General features: G+C 42.3%; 1 protein-coding gene across 3 annotated transcripts; it reads left to right on the plus strand.

Moving 5' to 3' along the window:
• Positions 1 to 387: 387 nt before the first annotated feature.
• On the plus strand, positions 388 to 18,912 carry ELF5 (E74 like ETS transcription factor 5). 3 transcript variants are annotated; one of them, XM_001507824.3, is made up of 6 exons: positions 388 to 508; positions 13,215 to 13,448; positions 15,377 to 15,427; positions 16,990 to 17,058; positions 18,165 to 18,360; positions 18,816 to 18,912. In XM_001507824.3, the coding sequence occupies exons 1-6, from the start codon at positions 388 to 390 to the stop codon at positions 18,910 to 18,912; spliced, it is 768 nt and encodes a 255-aa protein (XP_001507874.1). The 3 variants fall into 3 exon arrangements, with proteins under 3 accessions (XP_001507874.1, XP_039767239.1, XP_039767238.1); XM_039911305.1 differs by lacking the exon at positions 13,215 to 13,448; XM_039911304.1 differs by lacking the exons at positions 13,215 to 13,448; positions 15,377 to 15,427.
• Positions 18,913 to 19,344: the final 432 nt, after the last annotated feature.

A 19,344-nucleotide genomic window follows, 5' to 3' on the forward strand; every position in this document is an offset into this window, starting at 1 on the left:
CAATCAATGGTATTTTACTGAGGGCTTTCACTGTACTAAGCATTTAGGAGAGTATAATGTAACAAGGTTGGTAGACACATTCCCTGTCCACAAGGAGCTTACAGTCTAGAGCAGAGGCAGAGGTTAATATAAATAAATAAAATATGGATATGTTACAAAAGGGCTGTGGGGCTGAGAGTGGGCTGAATGTCATGTGCTTCAGTGTTATGAAAACCAGCAGGAGAATATTGGGAAACCTCCATAAAGTCCGGGGCAGGGAAGAATACCAGGAAAATTCCCCAGGTTATCTGGGAAAAAAGAGGATGGGCAGAGAGCTGTTTTCTGGCTGCTTGCTTATACTGTTCTGTCTTCGTCCTCCTCCCACTGGTGTGCCGATGTTTCAGGGTGATGTTGGACTCAGTAACTCACAGCACCTTCCTACCCAACACAACATTCTGTGACTCCCTGATGTCGTGGACAGACGTGTTCGGAAATGAAGAATACTATCCCACCTATGATCATCAAACAGGTGGGTTAACTGTTAATTTCAATTCAAAGGGAAGTTGGAGAGGAAATAAAGCCTGAAATTAGACTTTACTTAATTTACATTGCTTTTCTTATTTGGTGGGTACTGTAATTAGAAAGCTTCAGTCCTGCCTCAGCATGCCTAATAGTGGGGAAGGGTAGTGTGAATCGGTGGATAGGGGCAAGGGCTGAAAGTCACGAGTTCTGATTCTGATTTGCTGGGTGATTTCAAGGAGCTATAGCCTCTCTGGGACTTGGTTTCTCATTCATTCATTCATTCATAGCAATTGTATTTATTGAGCGCTTACTGTGTACAAAGCACTGTACTAAATACAACACAGACACATTCCTGCTCACAGAGAGCTCACAGTCTAGAGGGGAAGACAGACATTAACATAAATAGATAAATAAATAATTTACAGATATGTACTTAAGTGTTGTGGAGCTGGGAGGGAGGATGAATGAAGGGGTCAGGGCCACACAGAAGGGACTGGAAGAAGAGAGGAGGGCTTAAGGGAGACTTCTTGGAGGAGATGTGCCTTCAGTAAGGCTTTGATGTTAGGGAGAACAATTAAGAGAAGCAGCATGGCTCAGTGGAAAGAGTGCGGGCTTGAGAGTCAGGGGTCATGGGTTCTAATTCCGGCTCTGCCGCTAGTCAGCTGTGTGACCTTGGGCAAGTCACTTAATTTCTCTGTGCCTCAGTTACCTCGTTTGTAAAAGGGGATGAAGGCTGTGAGCCCTACGTGGAACAACCTGATGACCTTGTATCTACCACAGTGCTTAGAACAGTGCTTGGCACATAGTAAGCACTTAACAAATACCAACTCTATTACTATTATTATCTGTCTGATATGAGGAGAGAGGGCATTCCAGGACAGAGGCGGGATGTGGGCGAGAGGTCCGCGATGAGATAGACGAGATCGAGGTACAGTGAGAAGGTTAACATTAGAGGAACGAAGTGATTCTCCTTCTGGAAAGTAGGCATAGCAGTCCTCACCACCAAATTCTCAGGGCCCTATGAGACTTTAAAGAGAGCTCTTCAGAAAAACCAAAGTGGTAAATTCCTTCCCCTCAGGCTTACAGCAGGTGATGAGGCAAAATCTAAGCTTGTCCTAGGAACAGATTGAGCAGTCACCCTCTGACTATTTCTGCCAGGACCACAGATGGCATGAGAAGCCAGTAAGCAGTTTCACATTTGCCAAATAGATAAAAGTACGTCTTATAATAATTCTGGTATTTGTTAAGCTCTATATGCCAAGCACTGTAGTAAGCACCAGGAAAGATACAGGATAATCAGTTAGGACATAGTCCCACATCTAAAATGGAAGGGAGAACTGGTATTGAATCCCCATTTAATCCTGAGGGGTCCCCCAATGAAAGTCCTTCTTTTCCCCTCACAGTAGTAGCATTAGTATTTATTGAACACCCACTTGGTGCAGGCCACTGGACTAGCCACTTGAGAAATACAGAAGCAAGAAGAATTGCTTTCTGGTTGGGGAGGAGGAGCGTCTCCTGTGAGGTATCTTGAACCAGTTAATGACCAATTAACTCCTTGAGAGACTTTGCCTCCCACTCACTAACCCGGAAACAAGATGGGATACCCCTCCCTTCTCAAACCACCATAGGTGCTGAGGTTTGAAAGACCTAAATATGAGAACCTGAGAAAAAAGTCTGTCTTCCCGTGAGGATTCTTTATGAGTGGCTTTATCAGGGAGAAGATTTTGCACAACCCATCTTTGGCCTAGCCTAGGGAGGGAAAACACAATTTTCTGAACCACATTAAACTATGTCGCACAGACAGTCAGACAGACAAGTAAAAACATTTTTACCACAAAGCACTCAGTTACCCAGTGGGAGATCCCAACAGGGAGTCAGCAGCCTTCCCTCAAGCCAATGAAAATTCAGTGAATTAGAGTAAATGTCTCTCTCTAAATTTATGAGGGTGACTAATCCTCTCTAGGGGTGAGCCAGGCTTCTGACATCCATCCATCCAGCCTTCAGAATTTTAGGTAAAGAAGGCTGGAGGGGAAATTTTTTAGCTAAACAGCCCCCTAAGGCTCTCCATTAATGTTAATACTCTGAATTCATAAAAGTCCTTGAACTTTCAAAGTCCTTTTCCATGAGAGTTAGAGACTGAAATGGGGTTTGTTGGATTCTGCTTCCCCTTGGAGTGACCCTTGGGACTATGACAGACAGGTAATTGACATAGGGTTTTCAGAACATTCTGCGACCCTCCAGTAGCACCAACTCATAAAACTCAGTGGCATCTCCATTTTGCACATGGGTAAACTGCAATCCAGACCCTGGTCTGGTTTGTCTAGCTTCCCAGGAATTCTGAGGGTAAACAGGATGTCGGGAGTCTTCTTTGAATTCTCTCCTCCAGAAGTTACTCATAAAATACATGTCACCTTGGAACCAGGAAGAGTCAAGATCATTCTTAGAGTTGAGGAAGTGAGCAGTCAGAAGTTGACCTCAACCCTGAAAAGTCTTCCACGGCATCTAGGAACAGCGTGGCCTAGTGGCCTAGTGAGACTGGGAGTCAGAGAACCTGTGTTCTAATCCCAGCTCTGCCTCTTGCCTGCTGTGTGACTTTGGGAAAGACACTTAACTTTTCTGTGCCTCAATTTCCTCATCTGTAAAATGAGGATAAATCCTACTCCCTCCCACCTAGATACAAGAAAGCAGGGTTCTTCTCCCCATTTCACAAATAAAGAATTCCTTATTCTTCACTTCAAGAGGAAATAATTCACTGTAACTGCCTTTTAACTAACAATGACCAATAATTACAGCATTTATCAAGCACTTACTAGATGCTAAGTGCAGGAATAGTTACAAGATTACTAGAGTGGACACAGACCCCATTCCACAGAGGCCTCACAGTCTCTTACCCTGGTTTTACAAGTGAAAAATCCAAGGTCCAGAGAGGTTAAGTTACCTGTCCAAAGTCACACTAGAGGCCAGTAGCAACACTGGGAGTAGAACTTGGGTCTCCTGACTCCCCATGCAATGGAAGCAGCGTGGCTTAGTGGAAATAGCACCTTCTTGGGAGTCATAGGGTGTGAGTTCTAACCCTGGCTCCACCACTTGTCTGCTGTGTGACCTTGGGCAAGCCACTTAACTTCTCTGTGCCTCAGTTACCTCATCTATAAAATGGGGATTAAGACTGCGAGCCCCACGGGGGACAACCTGATTACCTTGTACCTACCCCAGCATTTAAAAGAGTGCTTGGCACATAGTAAGTGCTTAACAAATACCATAATTATTATTGTCATCATTATTATTATCATTATTAATAGGTCTCAATCTATTTTCTCTTAGGTCAAAATTATTTCATTTTGTTTAACTTTCAAAATCAGAGTTACTTCTCTCCTAAATGAGCCGCGTACCTAAGTCCCCTAGTCTCTTCATCCACCTTCCTCTGAAGAAGGTACCTGGGCCAACTCAAAGCTTTACTTCTCCCTCAATTAGGACATCTCTACTCAAGATGTGTTGGGGCCAAAGTCAATTACACACATGCCACCTTGCCTGCTATTTTAAAAACCTGCAGTGACTCTGGCTGTTTAGAAGCAGTATGGTCAAGTGGTAGAGCACCGGCCTGGGAGTCAGAGTTCCTGGATTCTAATCCTGGCTCTGCCTCATACCTGCAGTTTGACCTTGGGCAAGTCACATATCTTCTCTGTGTCTTATTTCCCTCATCTGTAAAATGGGGATTCAGTACCCATTGTCTCTCCTACTTAGACTGTGAACCCCATGTGGAACCTGATTATCTTGTATATATTCCAGTACTTGGTTCACTGCTTGGCACATACAATTTTTTTTTTATTATTGTTATTATTATGTCGCTGCTAGGTTGTAAACTCCTTGAGGTCAGGGATCATGTCTACTAATTCCTTTATACTCTCTCAAGCACTTAATACAGTGTTCCGCACACAGAAAGTCCTCAATAAATACGAATGATTAATTGATTAGACTACACATCATTCCCCAGAGGATTGTCCACTGAGAATTCCTGGGATTGAGGATTTCTCCTCTAATAATAATAATGGTTTTTATTCTAATATCAATCAATGGTATTTATTGAGTGCTTACTATGTGCAGAGCACTGTACTGAGCACTTGGGGGAGTACAATATAACAGGTAGAACTATATGATATAATAATGGCATTTGTTAAGCATTTATTCTGTGGCAAGCACTGTGCTAAGCACAGGGTAGGTACAAGGTAATCAGGTCTGACACACTCCCTGTCCCACTGGGGTCTCACAGCCTCCACCTTGTTGATTCACCGGGATTTGGGGTTTCTCCAGGCTGTTTGTCCAGGCTTCAGTATTCGCCCAGGGATTAGTGCCATTCCTCACAAGCCACATTCTGAACCACTTTACTTTCGATGCCAGATTATTTTCCAATCTTCTGGCCAGCATCCCTCCCATCTTTCCAGGGCAATTTCTCACATTCCTTCAGGGTTGCATTTTTCCATTTGGTCTAAATCATTCCACAGGCTTGGAAACAAAGTGGAGAGTGGTCCTGTGGATAGGTCCAGACCAGCTCTGTGAAGAAACCTGGAAGTAATTTATCATTACATGAGATGGATTTTTTTTTCCCTCATAAAATTATTCCTTCTTGTTACAGAGCTCTAATTCATAAGACCATATGCTACCTTGTCCCCTTACTGTTCAACTTAAATATTGCCTGGGGCAGAATCCTTTCCAAACTCCTTATGCTAATAAATCATTTTAATTACAGGCATGGAAGTGCCTAATCTAAGTCTTCTGACCCAGACTGTCTGCCACCTCATTTCTATCCCTCAAGGTTCTTTGGTTCTAGATGCCTTTCAGCCAGCCCAAATCCCTTGCAAAAAAAACAACCCCTTCTGCTGTCTTATCCTTAACCTGTCCTAGCCTGCCATTCCCCTGGCTTTCCATCTCTTCCCTAGACAAATGGTTGGTAGATTCCAACAAGAACACAAGAACCCAAGCTGATCCCATCAGCGTTACTGGTTTGTTTAGACTGGGTATTTCATGAGCATCTAAATTACAAACCAGACCAATACTGACTCACCCCAAGACCCTGGCTGGGATCACACTAGTCTCTCTGACCCTTAGTTTCCCCCTGAAAAAGAGTAAGGCCTGGGAGAGGTGATGCACAGTATGGAAAAATAAGGCAGACTCCCAGATCATTAATAAATCCAATTAATATATGTTCAGTCTCGCTTTTATTCTGTTATACATTTTGTCTTTTTTATGATATTTGTTAAGCACTTACTATTTGCCAGGCTAAACACTGGGGTAGATAAAAGCTAAAGGTTGGACAGAGTTGGTGTCCTATACAGGGTTCACATCTTAATTCCTATTTTACAGATGAAGTAACTGAAGAGCAGAGAGGTTAAGTGATTTGCCCATGGTCAAATATTGAGACATAGACCCAAGCGTAGGAACTTGTTTAGAAGCCTAGGCAGATAGAGCAGTGTGGGATAGAGCAGTGTGGTCTAGTGGACAGAGCACGGGCCAGGGAATCAGAAGGACCTGGGTTTAATTCCCCCTTTGCCACTTATCTGCTGTGTGACCTTGGGCAACTCACTTAACTTCTCTGTACCTAAAATTCTTCATGATGAAATTCCCGTTCTCTCTCCCACTTAGACTGTGAGCCCGTTCGGGACAGGGACCATGCCTGATCTGCTTATCTTGTATCTGCTGTAGTGCCTGGTATGGAGTAAGCACTCAACACATATTATTATTAGTAATAGTAGTATTATAAATACCATCCATTTCCGTTCAATGATAAAACATGTCAACCTAATTTCTTCCACACTGGTCACTTACACACACTTTTTCATCTCTTCCACTGAAATTTAAACTCCTTTCTTTGCTGCTTTCATCATCTCTGCCATTGTCCATTATCCCCCCCTACCTGTCTCCACCCCCACATATCAACACACCAATCCTCACAAAGAAACACGTATTTAGGAAATTGAGAACATTGGCGATGCCATGCCGTGTCAGTCCACTGATCCAAGAAACTTGGTTTTCTGTCTCTGACAGTAGCAACTGAGGATTTTGGGGGGAACACTTTGCTGTTTCCCCTCTGTGACATCCACTGTAATAGAGCCGTACCATGACATTTTCCTCCAGTAATCCCTTATGAACCTCTTGCCTTTTAATGTATCCAATACCTTCTTTAGCTCTAGTCTGTAGCTCGTGATGGGCAGGGAACATGTCTCAGCTAATTCTGTTGTTTTTTACTCTCCCAAGCACTTATTGATTGATTTAGCCTACAACTATTTTAAGCCTGCTCAACTTTCAGTGGTACCTACTAGGTGAAGAAGTGTTTCTTCATGTTTGTTTTGAGCCTACCACTTTCAAACTCATTCTTATGTGGTAGGATTTGGTGAACAAGGAAGAGCAACTTTGTATTAGCCAGTCCACAGCTTTTGTAAGCTTTATATTCCTATTCATATATTCACCCAGACACACTCATGTGCACCCAGATTCACAATCACACAACCACACAGGTAAAAAGACACATACTGAGTGACACAGACAAGCACAAGCACATACTTACCCTCAGACACTCAAACTTACCTCGCACAGAATGAAATGGCAGGCAAACTTATTTGGGGGAATAAAAAGACTTAATCAATCATATTTATTGTTTACTCTGTGCAGAGCACTGTACTACACACATGGAAGAATACAATATAACAGAAGTGATAGATATGTGACCCGCCTATAATGAGTTTACAGTCTGGAGGGAAATCTAGAGATTTCTGTGAGCTGAATCACTCAGGCATCTGCAAAAGTGGCATGATTTTTCCCAGTAGCTGAATTGGAAAGTGAGCTATGCTGCTTTTTGAAACGATTCTGAAAATCAGCTCAGGACACAATTCTTGACTTAAAGAATGTGTATTTTTACTCTAAGATTTGAGTGACTTGGGGTTTTAATTAGCTGCACAATGGCAATTCCTCCCTCCCTGCATTAGTGCAGGCAATTGAAAAAGAACTGTACTGTAATGACTTAGGTCGTGAGGGTAAAATGTTTTCTAGATTTGAAAATTGGGGAACCCCATGTCTTGGTTTCAGCTCAATTTGGCTATCCTTGCTCATCTCTGATTCTCTTTCATGAGCAATGTATTCTATCTTCTTTACCTTACTCCTCTCCAAATATCACCCCTACTCATCCCCACCCCATTAGAAGCAAGAAAAGCTTTTCAATCTCCTTAGATATATTTTTTTTCCATTTAACTGCTGGAGTGTGTCAACCTTGGCTCAGTGTTTCCTTCATGAGAACAGAGCTCCTCACAAGGCCAATTCTGGGGAAGTAAAAGGAGAGAGCTGTGAAAGAAGGGACCTCTCTGTGTCTGAGACAGCTCACTGGACTCAATGCCCATCCACGCCTTGGCACTTCTCAGAATCCATGAAGGTCTACTGACTTCCAGAAATAATCTGATCCTCTGAAAAGCCAAAGCAAACAGTGGGGAGGGAAAGGTGAATTGACAAGAATTGTTCCATGAAAAGGAATAAACCTTGGCATTGATAGTGCCAGCGAAGTTGATATTTATCGCCACCAAGGCAAAGTTTCAGGCCCAACTGCTGAAGAATTTTGAGGTTAATAAATGTTTCTTAGCAGAATACCAGGAAAGCCAGAGAACTCCTTATGTTACCTAAAGGTAAGAAGAGTAGGTGGAAGAGCAGAGAGCTACACTATTGTCCTGAGGTGGCCCTTCAGGCAACAGAACAGATTGAGGTACCTAATGGACAGAGTCCAGAACTGAAAATCACGGGACCCAACTTCTCAATCCTAGTTTTTACACTGACTCACTGTACGGTGGCCAGGACCTGTGATTTAACCCTGCTGGCACTAATTTTCCTCACCTATAAAATGGGAATAGTGATATCGGCCCCAGCTCACCTTCCCAAGATGTCACAAGGTCATGGGTGATGTCTCAAATGGTCAACTCCTACGAGAAGAAAGATGGGGCTGTGCTCTTACTTTGAATAGGTGCATTTTTAGTAAATTATTTATGACATTGACAATCATAGCAGACTTCTTGATTTAAAAGGGCTTTAAACATTCAAGAATCAGTTTATCATTTTCATTATTATTACTGCTGCAATTGTTAATCACTATAACTACAGCAAGACATCTCCAGCTTCTCATCATCAGCACTAACAAACAACTCTTCCTCTTGTAGGTTTTTCTTGCTTTCTTTTGTCAGTCTTATAGTTGTGGGCAGGGAACTGTCTGCAGACTCTGTTCTATTATACTCTCCCCAAGAACTTAATACAGTGGTCTGCATACAATAAGCACTCAGTAAATAGCACTGATTGATTAAATGATTTATTGATTGCTCTTGGAGTTGACCCTAATGCTCATTCACCCTCACACTGTAAATTAATTAACTCAGTTGGATCCTGTCACCTCTCTCCTCATATGATGATGGACTCCCAACTAATACCTCAGTACCCATCTTGGCTCAGTGGAAAGAGCCCAGGCTTGGGAGGGAGAGGTCATGAGTTCTAATCCAAGCTCTGCCACTTGTCAGCTGTGTGACCTTGGGCAAGTCACAACTTTTCTGTGCCTCAGTTACCTCATCTGCAAAATGGGGATGAAGACTGAGTCCCATGTGGGGCAACCTGATTACCTTGTATCTACCCCAGCACTTAGAACAGTGCTTGGCACATAGTAAGTGCTTAACAAATACCAACATTATTAGTAGTAGTAGTAGTAGTACTCCTGCACCACCTCCATTCTACTGTACTTACCACCCTCTGAGTACTTCTTTGCATATCACCTTACATACTCTGCTATTTCAGCACTCACTCATCTACAGATCCATCTTTCCATTCTCTTCTTCCTCCTAGCTGTAATTGATTTGGTGTCTTTCTCCCCACTAAATTGTAACTGAGGGCAGGGAATGCTCTATCAACTCTGTTGTATTATTCTCTCTCAAATGCTTAGTACAGTGGTCTGAGCACAGTAAGCACTCAATAAATACGATTGATTTTATTGTTCCCTCTCAAGTGCTTTTTATTATTGGTTAATCGATATGATAAGGTCTCCTCAGCCTCCACAATTCCAGAACCTAGCAAAGGTCACATAAATTCCTATACCACCCAGAGAGGTCTTACTCTCATTCTCTTTTTTCCCTGTCACCTCCCTCTGTCTCTCTCTCACCATTTATAACAGTGATTATTATCAGGGTGTTTATTAAGTGCTTCCTAGTGCCAAGCACTGTACTAAGTGCTGGGGTAGATGCAAGATAATGAGGTTGGACACAGTCCCTGTCCCACATGGGGTTCCCAGTTTGTCTCTCTAAGTTATCTAAAGAAGTGAGGAGGCCCTGGTGACAAAGAACACATCCTCAAAGCACCATCTTATCCTCCTTTACCTTCAAATCGACTTGCAGAACAGGGTCTTTGAGGATTCAAACAAAATTCATTGCCCAGAAAGTTTCTGGGCATATTGAGGGAAAACCACACGTTGGCGAGGGACAGTTCAAGGAGACCTTATCAGTATGAAGCAACAGTAATTTCCCTTGCACTATATTTTGCTAGAACCTTGCCCAGAACCTTGCTAGAATTTTGTGTCCACTTTTGGACAATGCATTTTTTGAAAAGGATGTGGAAAAGGAAAGGTAAAAAGAGTGACAAAAATGACTAAGGGATGAATAGGTTCTGAGAAGCTAAAGGACTATATGGACTCACCAGTTTTAGTGATCTTTAAGAGCAAAATTAACAACAAATCATCCTGGACAACCTAGAGGCAGAGGACTGGACCAGGACACCTCATGAAGACCTTACCAGTTCTAATATTCTAGGATTATCTGATATGATCTGTCACTATCATAGAAGGGATTGTATTAGCCTGGTGTGGTTTGCTTTTCATGAAGCAACAGTATTTACTCCCTAGTCCCCTGGGAAGTTCCAACTGGATATAAATTATCTGGTGATTTGTTCAGGCAGCTTTCCAGTTATCAATATTAAGCTGACTGGTGTGCAATTTTTGGTTGACGGAGAGTTCCAACATGTGCCAACTTCTAGTCTCTAGGGACTTTCCCTGTCCATTATAAGTTCCCTTATGAAGGCTAGTGACTTCATATAACACCACCAATTGTTCAGATACCTTAGGACACATGGCATTGGGTTCTGCTGATTTAAACAGTCTGTTCCTTAAAGTGTTTTGGGTGTGTTTTTTTTCATTTGTTTCCCTCCTCTAACATGGCTTTTAAACCTTCCAATGCACGTGGGATTTGCTCTGGTCACCCGTTGACAATCTGCTTTGTAAATCAATCAATGGTAATTATTGAGCACTTACTGTGTTCAAAAGACTGTACTAAGTGCTTGGGAGAGTACAGTACAACAAAGTTGGTAGAAATGGTCACTGCCCACAATATAAAAGCAGTGAAAACATTTAAAAACCTCCACTTTCTCCAAGTCTCCTGTAATCAGATTTCCTTTTGCAGCCCATCTGGTTTGAGTGAGGAGGCAGGTTAACATTTATTTAGTTTCTCCTCTTTTATCTAATTATCATCATTAGTGATGATTTCGAACTCATATCTCGACAGCAGAAGCTTTAGTTTCATTTTGTTTGTTTTTTACATGTGGCACCCACACAATGGCGCTGTTTCTTCTTATTCCTCTTTTGGGAGCTAAAGTAGTTCCTGCTTTTTGAAGCTTTCCCAGTTGCAGACAGGAGGAGAAATAGCAGCAAGATAAAGAGAAAGAACGGTACAAAAGCAAATTTAAACAGACTTTGGATTTAGTCAATTTGGTTGTAGTTTTGCGTCTGGTCCTCCTTGTTCACTTATTTGGTTGGTAATGTCTCTACCAACTCTTTTTATTTGTAGTCTCCGAAGCACTTAGTACAGTGGTTAGAGAAGCAGCGTGGTTTAGTGGAAAAAGCATGGCCTTGGGAGTTAAATGACGGGGCTTCTAATCCTGGCTCCACCACTTGTCTGCTGTGTGACCTTGGGCAAGCCACTTCACCTCTCTGTGCCTCAGTTACCTCATCTGTTAAATGGGGATTAAGACTGTGAGCCCCACATGGGACAACCTGATTACCTTATATCTACCCCAGAGTTTAGAACAGTGCTTGGCATATAGTAAATGCTTAACAAATACCATAATAATAAAAATGATATTAATACATTGCTCCGTAGACAGTGTGTACTCAATAATTAGCATTTTTATGGTACTTGTTAAGCACTTACTATGTGCTAAGTACTGCACTGAGCACTGGGTAAATGCAAGGTAATCTGGTTGTATAAAGCCCCTGCTTCTCATGGGGCTCCAGTGTGACCGAGTGGAAAGAACACAGGCCTGGGAGTCAGAGGATCTGGGTTCTAATCCTGTCTCTGCCAATTGCTTGCTGTATGACCTTCGGCAAGTCACTTAACTTCTCTATCCCTCAGTTTCCTCAACTGTAAAATGGGGATTCAATACTACTCAGAGAAGCAGCGTGGCTCAGTGGAAAGAGCATGGGCTTTGGAGTCAGGGCTCATGAGTTCGAATCCCAGCTCTGCCACTTGTCGGCTGTGTGACTGTGGGCAAGTCACTTAACTTCTCTGTGCCTCAGTTCCCTCATCTGTAAAATGGGGATTAAGACTGTGAGCCCCACGTGGGACAACCTAATTCCCCTATGTCTACCCCAGCGCTTAGAACAGTGCTCGGCACATAGTAAGCGCTTAACAAATACCAACATTATTATTATTACTCCCTCCTACTTAGACTGTGAGCTCCATGTGGGACAGGGACTGTGTCCAACCTGATAAAACTTGTATCTACCCCAGTGCTTAGAACATTGCTTGGCACTCAGTAAGAGCTTAAAAAATACCATGAAAAAAATAAGAGGGAATAAAATTTAATTCCCAGTTTTTGGAGGAGAAAAACAAGGCACAGAGAAGTGGTTTACCCAAGATCACACAGCAGACAAGTGGCCTAGCTGGGATTAGAGCCAGGTTCTCTGTACTCTTTCCTCTAGGCCATGCTGCTTTCCTCTTCCACATGGACAACAATAAATTTTCCCAAGGATGGAGGAGGAATCACCAGCCTAGTATTGACTGGAACATGATGAAGTTCATGAAGTTCACACATCCATTTTACAATAAGCCAATTTCATGTGATCCTGGAGCATTTCTTCAAGGGGAGCCTCTCATCCCTGCTCTTGCTCCAGGGTCACTATGCTCCCTTCCCAGGTCTGAATGTTCTCTGGCACCGTGTCTGAGCTGCAGAACTCAGCAGCAGAGAGTCAGGGCCTAGGGAAGCTCAGTGCTGAAAATCTTAAAAAGGACACGAGTGTCCCGTTCGCTATCAGTACCAGAAAGGAGACAGATCAGATGTCCACTGCTAAACCAGATGACTGTTCATCCTACTCTAAACAGACGGGATTCAGAAAGCAAAGAGCCTGAAGTCACCTGACTCATTTTACTCTTTCTTGTGTATGGTTAAAACCTCCTCTTCTCTCTTCATTCCTCCATTATTGTCCCCTCATTCGCTACAATCCTTCAGGTATGCTTTAGGTTCCTCCTCTGCTCTTCAAAAATATGACAGTTTGATAAAGTGGCTATGATGCTATGGTTCTTTTGAGTTTCCTGAATGATATTAAAGATAGAGTTGGACAGTTGAACCAAAACAAGTGTAGGAGCTCTTTGGACCAGAAAGTTCCACGTGGAAAATCCTTTGCAAAAATTCATCTTTTGGTCTCTCTTTTCTTATAGCCTGTGATTCCTACTGGACATCCGTCCACCCAGAATACTGGACTAAGCGCCACGTCTGGGAGTGGCTGCAATTTTGCTGTGACCAGTACAAGCTGGATGCCAACTGCATCTCTTTCTGCCACTTCAACATCAACGGTTTGCAGCTCTGCAGCATGACTCAAGAAGAGTTCATTGACGCTGCGGGGATTTGTGGAGAATACTTGTATTTCATCCTCCAAAACATCCGAACGCATGGTCAGTGCTTCGGAGATCAGATAGTAGAGTTCTCTAGAAATCTACTGCACCATATGCCCAGTTAAATTTGTGAAGTTGTGTAGAGGTGTTAACGATAGGCAGTGTGGGCAGCTCGTGATGATAGCACACAGTCCCACAATAAATGGTTTTAAGCACCATTGCCCCTTACTGGCTTCCTGTAAAAAGTGAACTGAGCAGTTCAAATAGCAGACTGTTGAGCCCTCAGTGAGTGTGATAGAGTCTACTAAACATTTGGGAAAAGCCCAACAGAGGAAATACATCAGTGACTTCCCAGTTGAGTGTGGCGACCTATAGCCCATTCCTCATTGCCTTCTGTGACATGTTGGAAAAGAGATTGATCTGGCAGGCTCATCTCAGAGGGAGGCTGGACCAAGGCAGATGCTGAGATTAGCGGAAATGAGGTAGAGAGGAAGAGGAGGATGCTTTAAAGGTCCAGGTTTTTGTGGGGCAGGTCATCCTCAGAACTGGACAGGGTTTCGAGAACTATCTTCAGGACAGCTGTGCAAGGCCATAGTGGCAAAAGACCTCTCATTGAAACCCTTCCTCCACCCCATCCAAGTGTGGAACTCACTATAGCGGATTGCTGAAGTTTGAGTGAGGCGACTGAACTGACCTGGTAAAAGGCCCCATAATCATGGGACTCTTGAGTCCTAGCCTCCTCCAACAAGAAAAGCAGCATGGCACAGTGGATACAGCACAGGCGTGGAGGTCAGAAGATCATGGGTTCTAATCCCAGCTCTACCACTTGTGTGCTGTGTGACATTGGGCAAGTCACTTAACTTCTCTGTGCCTCAGTTACCTTATCTGGAAAATGGGGATTGAGACTGTGAGCCCCACGTGGGACAGAAGCTGTGCCCAACTCGATTTGCTTGTATCCACCCCAGCACTTAGTACAGTGACTGGCACATAGTAAGCACTTAACAAATACTATGATAATAATTATTATTATTATTAAAAGCACCTGCCCTTAAGAAAGTGGGCAACAACTCTTTTGTATTGTATTATCCCAAGTGCTTAGTACAGTGCTCAGCACACAGTAAGTGTTCAGTAAATACAATTTAGTGAGCATATGACCATCCCCAGCTGTTTTTCACCATCAAAAAAGCTAGAGTCCATAATAGCCCACTTGATGTTTACAATCACACCACAAAGAACCCTGCTGAGCAGGAATAAATTCACTCTATGTTGATTTTGCACAAGTATGATATAACTGTAGCTAGAAAGTTGGAAGCCTGGCTTGAGTGGCTTAGGTTGAGGGCAAGACTAAACATTTGGAAATGAGTATATACTACAGCAGAAGGAATTCAGATGCCTGTAAATGACCTTTTAAGCCCCAGAATCTCCTACTCTGGATAGACTCTCATCTAGGAAATGTTAAGATGTGAACTGATCAGAGGCTAGGAGATGGAATACCCACCCCCCATCGTGGCTCCCGGGAGGAGGGAAGGAAAGGAGAGGTAAGCCCCCGATCCCAACCCAACTAACACATGTCTTCCTCAATGCTAACTCTCTTTTGTGGTTCCTTGAAGAAAAATCAACAGGACTTCAGAGGGATTTGGGAATGAGGATGAATGTGTTAGTGTGACAGACATCACTTTTTTCCCTTTCATTGAAAATGGGAGACAAAACTCACCTATGTAAAAATGCAGCCGGAATGCCCTTTACCCCTACCAAATATTATTTTGGGGGGCTACCCATGTTTGAGGTCCCTTCCCTCCTTGAGAGTCTACGAATCAGTGAAAAACCAATGCAGCATCCAAAGAAGAAAACGGCTCATACAACTCACCCCCACCCCACTCCCAGACCCAGTTCTAGGGATTGTATGGGTCCCCACTCACTATTATCCCTTGGCCTCTCCAAATGAAAGCAGAATTGCTTGTTGTGTTTCTCTTGTTTTTGTTTCCTAGGCTATTCCTTTTTTAATGACATTGAAGAGACCAAGGCTTCTATCAAAGATTGTAAGTAAAAGGTTAAATTCCCAGAGATGCGGGTATCTGGGAAATCTACTTCAGTGGGCTTGGAATAATGACTGCTCCCAAGATAATTAACACAGGAAGGCCAAAGATCCTAATTAAAACCTTCCAAGTGTTTTAGGTGAATGCTCACCTCACCCCCACCAAGAAAGCAAAATTGGTGACATCCCTCACTAACTGGATTCGTAACTGTCAATCCCAGTCTTCCTAAACTTGTTCCCGAGGTCTCTAAACATCACTGAACACTGTGATATGAGACTATTTTTTCATTTGTTTGTCTTTATGATATTTGTTAAGATCCTGCTATGTGCTAAGCACTGTTCTAAGCACTGAGGTGGGTACAAGGTTAACAGGTGGGACACAGCCCCTGTCCCACATGGGGCTCACAGTCTAGGTAGGAGGAAGTAGGATTTAATTCCCATTTTACAGATGAGGAAACTGAGTGAGGAGAAGTAACTTGCCCAAAGTCACACAACAGAGAAGGGGCAGTGCCTGGATTAGAATCCAGATCCTCTAACTCTCAGGCCTGTGCTCTTTCCACTAAGCCATGGTGCTTCTCATGTTCTTTTTGCACTGCTACAAAACTCCCCACTTACTCCTCCTTAGGCTTTTCCCTGGGACTAAGGAAAATTCTCACTGATATAATTATTAATACTGTTTTAAGCAATTATTTGTGCCAAGTACTGTCCTAAGTGCCAGGGAAAGGTTTTAGGCTATTAATTTGGATGCAGTGAAGGAGGAGCAGCAGTACCTCATTACTTCATCTGTAAAATGGGGATTAAGATGTGAGCCCCATGTAGGACATGGACTGTGTCCAACTTGATTAGATTGTATCTACCCTAGCAGTTGGTATAGTGCCCAGCACATAGTAAGTGCTCAACAAATATCATAAAAAATGTAAAATTTGAATAAACCTACATGCAAACAAGCTTGAGAATGGGTGTAAATAATTTCATAAGGGCTAGAGAAGGATGGGGGGTTTAGATGACTCAGGTGGTGGGGAATTTAAAATGTCTTCTGTAAAGCTGGGCTCACAAAGATTAGCTTTGGGAATAGTCACAATAGAAAAAATACAACCCACATGACAATAAGGGGCAGAGCTGACATTACAGCAAGCCCAATTATTTCACAATAATGAAAATACCTGTTTTTTAATGTTGCTATATTTCAGAGAAACATTGCCTGTTCACAGGTTAATAATTCACTTTGGTTTATCTTTACAGCCTTTTTCTCTCTCTTTAAGACATAAAATAACCCAATAGATAAACTATACAGTTGGACTCAGTTCGATCAGATGAACAGGTAGACTGTTTAACCCCATAATTACCTAGCTTTCCTCACTCCATCTCCACCAAACACCCGTCTTCACAAGTGTTTGATCTCAGTGTATTTGTTTGATATTTGCATTGCTCTGTGCACTTTTACATATTTACCCTCTTCTGTGCCATCTAGTTAAGATGCAGAATAAAGCTGGCACAAGAACTGAGCTTGCAAACCTGCACATTTGGACTTCTGTAAATGCTTTGTGGTCATTTATTCCATTTCAGGTCCTGAAACTACATGTTTAAAAACGGGTGGCATCAAAAGCCAGGAATGTCACAGTCATGGAAGAAATGGTAAGTTTATTGGAAAATAGATTTCAAATGGAGATTGAAAGATTTTCACAGATTAGGGCTATTTTTCCTATGATCCAAACATCACCAAAATGGCTACTTCTGATCCATGTTTGGCTATGAGTCTGCTGAGGAGAGTGACTGGGGACAGGGGTAGGGGAGAAGAAGAGGGGAGATTCCACAAATAACCTTGGTTTTAATGACTAGAGCTGGGAGCCTCCGAACTTGGTAGTGGCAGGAGCAGGGTGGCTTTAAGACCTCCTCACTCTGTTTATCTAGTCTGAGATTTTCTCTCCTATTAAGACTGTCAGAAGCTACTGAACACCTTCTATACACTTTTTCCTTCTCCCAGAACAGTATCACAGTTCCTCTATGTTCTTACTGGAAAAAAAGAGCTGCTGGAACTTACCATTTGGGTACAAATAAACATTAAATGATGGTTGTAGTCCTGAAGTCAATTTTCTCCAAATTCTGAAATGTCAGTCAAAAGAACTATTTAAACATGGGAGTCACTTCTAGTTTCGGGAGCATTATATTTCAAAATAATATTTTTATTTTACATTGTTTCTGTGGAGATCAACTATCCGTCCTTCACTTCGAACGGTATTAATAAGGACATTTTATTGCTCAGTGACTCACCTTTCTCCAAACTAAAGGCAGGTTTACCCATCACAAAGTCAAGGTCATCTGGCAGTAATCCAAATAATTTTGGCTGGGAAGAGGAAAAAAAATACTGAATTGTTTCCATAGTGGCTAGGGAGCCCTGGTTGAAATGAACTTTAAAGGATTTGTGAAGCTCATTGCACTGGAGTACTTCAGTTATACAACAGAATCGATTTAATGAAATAAAAGATACCAGTCACACAATGCGATATAAATTTGGTAACTGTTCAACTAAATTTTTCAATCTGTTCATTAATAGGCGGATCTGTCCGAGAGTATCAGAAAAAAAATTACTCAGAAGTTAAAGTCCAACAAGAGAATTGTTTAAATTACAATCCATAGACAGGGGAGGACTACTCCTATTAAAAGTAAATAATCACTAGTTCCTGAAAAATTGATCCACTAAAAAAAAAAATGTAACTATGCCTTTTTCTCCTTCTACAAAGGCCTGCAGAGTTCTCACCTGTGGGAATTTGTAAGAGACCTCCTCTTGTCTCCTGAAGAAAACTGCGGCATTCTTGAATGGGAGGATAGGGAACAAGGTATTTTTAGGGTGGTTAAATCAGAAGCTCTGGCAAAGATGTGGGGACAAAGGAAGAAAAATGACAGGATGACATACGAAAAACTGAGCAGAGCTCTGAGGTAAGTCAATATCTTAAATTATCACCAGATTTGAAGTTACATAAAATAGACAGCCAAATTTAATTACACTGTTTACTTTTTACTTGAAAATCAAAAAGGTCAAGAGACAAAACTTTGGCTCTTTCAGTTACAGATAGGATTATGGTCGGTAAAATGACACTACCCGCTTCTGGTTCTTGGCGGTATTCACGAGGGATCACTCTGAATTGAGGTCACCTCACACATGTTCACACAAAACACATTTTAAACTGAGCACAGTGAAGTCCAATCTTCAAGACGTCTGGGAAAGTTTTAAATGTAAACTGAGCACAGGGTGTGAAAATACCAGTGTAACAAAAATAAAGCTGTGCCATTTGAGAAGACTGGGGCAGGGAGTGTTTTCTATTATGTGATTTTCCTATGATATGCTCTCTGGCAATTCTCTCCCAAATTCTCCTTCTGTTATTGTCTTGTAGGTACTATTATAAAACTGGAATTTTGGAACGGGTAGACAGAAGGTTAGTGTACAAATTTGGAAAAAATGCACATGGGTGGCAGGAAGACAAGTTATGATCGGCTTCAACCATCAGGCGTGTTTTATGGATTCTATAAAAAAAAATCAGATTGCGACAGACATTTGAAAGTCCTTTTTGTCTCCATGTCCTGAAGAAATTTCTCCGTGTCAGCTTCCAACTAAACCCAATCCGGTGCTGTCTACTACTTTTAGAGACAGACAGCAGCAATATTCTAAGAATGCTAATTTGGGGGTTTCTCTTTCAAGACACAGCTGCCGTACCTCAAGAAAGCATAATTCCCCTAGTCAAGATTCTCAGAACAATAAAGATAAACAAAAATCTCCAAGACTGCTCAGAGGCGAAGGGAGAAATTCTGCCATTAGGCACTCACTTGGTCCTATTGGTAGCCCTCTGGCGGCTCAAAATAGTTTGTAGTTCATAGAGTGAGATGGTGAGAAGTCAGTTTTTTCAGTGATGAAAATCTAAGACT

Source organism: Ornithorhynchus anatinus, chromosome 3 (genome assembly GCF_004115215.2).
Source record: "Ornithorhynchus anatinus isolate Pmale09 chromosome 3, mOrnAna1.pri.v4, whole genome shotgun sequence".
In the NCBI taxonomy this organism is placed as follows: domain Eukaryota; kingdom Metazoa; phylum Chordata; class Mammalia; order Monotremata; family Ornithorhynchidae; genus Ornithorhynchus; species Ornithorhynchus anatinus.